This window comes from Neoarius graeffei, chromosome 5 (assembly GCF_027579695.1).
Source record: "Neoarius graeffei isolate fNeoGra1 chromosome 5, fNeoGra1.pri, whole genome shotgun sequence".
Classification (NCBI taxonomy): domain Eukaryota; kingdom Metazoa; phylum Chordata; class Actinopteri; order Siluriformes; family Ariidae; genus Neoarius; species Neoarius graeffei.
The window spans coordinates 13974617-13977766 of record NC_083573.1 but is presented as its reverse complement, the minus strand read 5'-3'; the positions used below and the strand labels follow the sequence as shown (position 1 = coordinate 13977766).

Below are 3150 nucleotides of genomic sequence, written 5' to 3'. Positions count from 1 at the left end.
TCCAATTACTTTTGGTCCCTTTAAAAACAGGGTGGCACATGTTAAGGAGCTAAAACTCCTAAACCCTTCATCCAATTTTAATGTGGATACCCTCAAATGAAAGCTGAAAGTCTGGACTTTATGTCCATGTCCATTATATAACTATAACTTTAATATGTTTCAGTAAACAGGTAAAAAAACAAAATTTGTGTCAGTGTCCAAATATATATGTACCTAACTGTATATAGCTAGGGTTACAGTGGGGGGCTGGTTCTCTGGTAATCACGAGAGTTTGACTCCTTACTCATACCTGTATTTCAGCGTGCCTTGCCAGATGGCAATACGTACCATTTTTATGATGGTCATAGGCAAGTTGAACTCACGATCTCCTGGTTGAGAGGCAGACACGCTAACTACAGTACTTGGCTAGCTTGCAGAGAAAATGCTCATCGTAAGTTGAATCTTGCTTATTCTGAACAGTCTTGTTTTTGTTCCTGGTGGGAATGTCTGCTTATTGTTTTCATTCCTTGAAACATTTTAGAGCTGGATCCAAGAAAAGACTGCGGTAGCGTTTAGATCATAAGCATAATTATAAGCATATCATCCAGTGGACAGGATCATCTAAGATAGTCATGATGTTATATTCAAGATAAGCTAAGATTAGCCTATATACAATGTATAAGATAAGATTTTCTTACTTTGGAGAGACCTCATTCATGCAGAAAGCCTGGCTAAGATGAAATCCTCTGGATTGATTGAAGTAGTGTAGGAATGGTGGGGAGCTGTTCTAGCCAGCAGGGAACAAAAAGGTTTTTCAAGTACAGAGGACAATCGAATGGGCCTCTCCATCTAGGAAAACTTTCCCTTTTTTCTCTCATCACTGACTTTTCAGTAGGGCAGCAAAGGACTTGTGTGGCCGGCGCTTCAGTGAGACAGAAAAAGCTTCAGAAAGAAAGAGAGTGCGATGAGCAGTCGAGACAGATGAAGCAATAGTCAGAAGGGCCACTCATCACAACGCAGTGAAATGTGAAATTCACAGGACGAAAGAGGGTCTTGGCCAGAGATTTCCACCCAAGAAAAGAGATGGAGAGTGAGTGGGTGAAATGAAAGGGAAAGGAGCCAAGACCTTTCTGCAATATAAATATCAGACAGGGTCTTTTTTTTTTTTTTGGTCAGCACTGTTTCCAATATAAAAAAGAACCCAATTAGTGGTGAGCTATGCATTTTATTCAGGCTACACACAAGAAAGACATGCTTCATCAAATAGCAATGAAATCAGAGGTCAATTATGTTTGAATATAATTATTACAGCCACCCATCCTGGATGTTATTATGACTCTTGGTTTAATTAAACATGCTCAGATCAGTCTTCATCACTGGGCTATCGTACATGTAGCCAGTTAATCCTTCTGAGACATGTGATTAGGACAGCACCATTACTGTTCTTTGAGGTGGTTGTCAGGGGAATATTAATTTGAGTATTACAGCTAGCTGACAGGAAATCATAATTATTCACTGTGGCAAAACCAGTAATTAAAATCAGCAATGACAAATATTTGGATTTTTTTTTTTAAACCAACATCATGGCATCACACCCCTAGACGTGTTTTGCCTTTTGGCATTGGTTCAGGTAAACAGAACTCCAAATGTGTTGGGGGAATAGACTTCAGCTGTGAGGTGGCTGTTTTCAGATCCAGAGATTCACTTCCTGTCATTGCTTTTTGAGGAGAAGAAATGAAAAGGACTGGAGGAACCAAACCATAAGTCTGAAAGAGGATGTAGGCTACATAATTTACCCAAAGAGGCCACTGGCTGCTGGGGGCAAAGAGATGCAGAGCATGGATAGTGTGTAGGGGTAGGCACAGGAGAACCAGGAGACACAAGGATAAAACGAGAGAGCGAGACCAGCCTGAGGTTTTCATCTGGAGCTCAGAGAGACTCATGACAACCTGTCGTGACATCACACAGCTAAAATCAACATACACACCCAGCAGAATAAGTAGGGGAATGAAGAAAACAGCAACGTCATAGACATAAACCAGAAAGGCTGGGCTGAGGACAGTGTCATAAGCACAGACACCCCAGTGGCTGCTGTGAATCTCTGCGTAGGTGAAGTTGTTCAGGTCTTCCACCAGGAACTTGGATAGGAATCCGCCATAAGGAAGGTACTTGCCAATCACTGATGGAGCTGGAGGGTGTGGCTTTTGGATCGTCTGGTTAGGCCAGATGAATCCCAGCCCGGCTGTGCCCCAAGTGTCCTTTGAGTTGCACACAATGAACTGTGCGAAGGCAGTTACGACAGAGCAAAGCCAGCTGAGGAGCACCAGCCACAGCATCCGCTGACGTGTTGCCAAGCCTGCATACCTGAAAGACATTTAAGACATATAACCAAATATTCAGTCCAGGATTATATTCTGAGGTGAACAGAATCCAGTCAAGAAAGTTGATCATATAGATAGCACAGTCCATTGCAGGAATCCTTCAACTCACCTGCGTCCTAATCGGCAGTGTAGGTGCGTGTTGAGAATGAGAAACAGCAGCAGCCACACAGTGAACTGTCTGACCAGTAGTGGGAAGCACACCAGCATCATACACATGTACAGGCACTGAGGGCTCCTCAGGTTCAGCAGGATGTTGACTGGAATGTCCATGGCACCCCCGATAATTCCCACCCAGCCCAAACAGAGCTTTAGACAGGAGGAAATGCTCTTTATATGGCTTCCTAAATCTGAATGCATACACAGCCTAACATTCATACTGATCACGGACACCGACAGCACACATTGTGCTATGGAGAACAGCCACATCTGATGCATAGTGCCTGGGAGAGCAAGATAGAAACAAAACAATGTTCAGAATTTTAAAGGAGAGAATCATTTCAGGTCTTTGAAGCAGAGAATACAGTGCACAATCTCCAGCATACAGTATTACTGGCTCAGGAACACTAGTGTGGAAAACTCCTTGATTTACACCATTAGTGCAAGCATCTGTTTAAGGAGAGAAATGAGAGCTATAACGGCAAAGGAAAAGCACTCACTTCAACTGGACAGTTAAAGATTGGAAAAACTTCAGCCATCCAGTTTTGGTGAACCCGACTCCTATTCTTGGCTGACGAGTGGAACCTAATGTAGTCTTCTGCCTCAAGGTTCAAGGTTTGAGAGTCATGGTGCG

The 3150-nt window shown here is 43.0% G+C and overlaps 1 protein-coding gene across 1 annotated transcript; it reads right to left on the bottom strand.

Annotated features, from left to right (window-relative positions):
- Positions 1 to 1568: 1568 nt before the first annotated feature.
- Positions 1569 to 2795, bottom strand: LOC132886208 (adenosine receptor A2b-like). The gene is made up of 2 exons (XM_060920782.1): positions 2470 to 2795; positions 1569 to 2343 (listed from the first exon to the last, which is right to left on the bottom strand). Exons 1-2 carry the CDS (start codon positions 2793 to 2795, stop codon positions 1569 to 1571), a joined length of 1101 nt encoding a protein of 366 aa, XP_060776765.1.
- Between the last annotated feature and the right edge of the window lie 355 nt (positions 2796 to 3150).

Coding starts and splice junctions, on each gene's coding strand:
- LOC132886208 (XM_060920782.1), bottom strand. CDS start 2,795: ATGCATCAGATGTGGCTGTTCTCCATAGCACAATGTGTGCTGTCGGTG. Junction 2,344..2,469: donor CACTGCCGATTAGGACGCAG/GTGAGTTGAAGG, acceptor AATGTCTTTCAG/GTATGCAGGCTTGGCAACAC.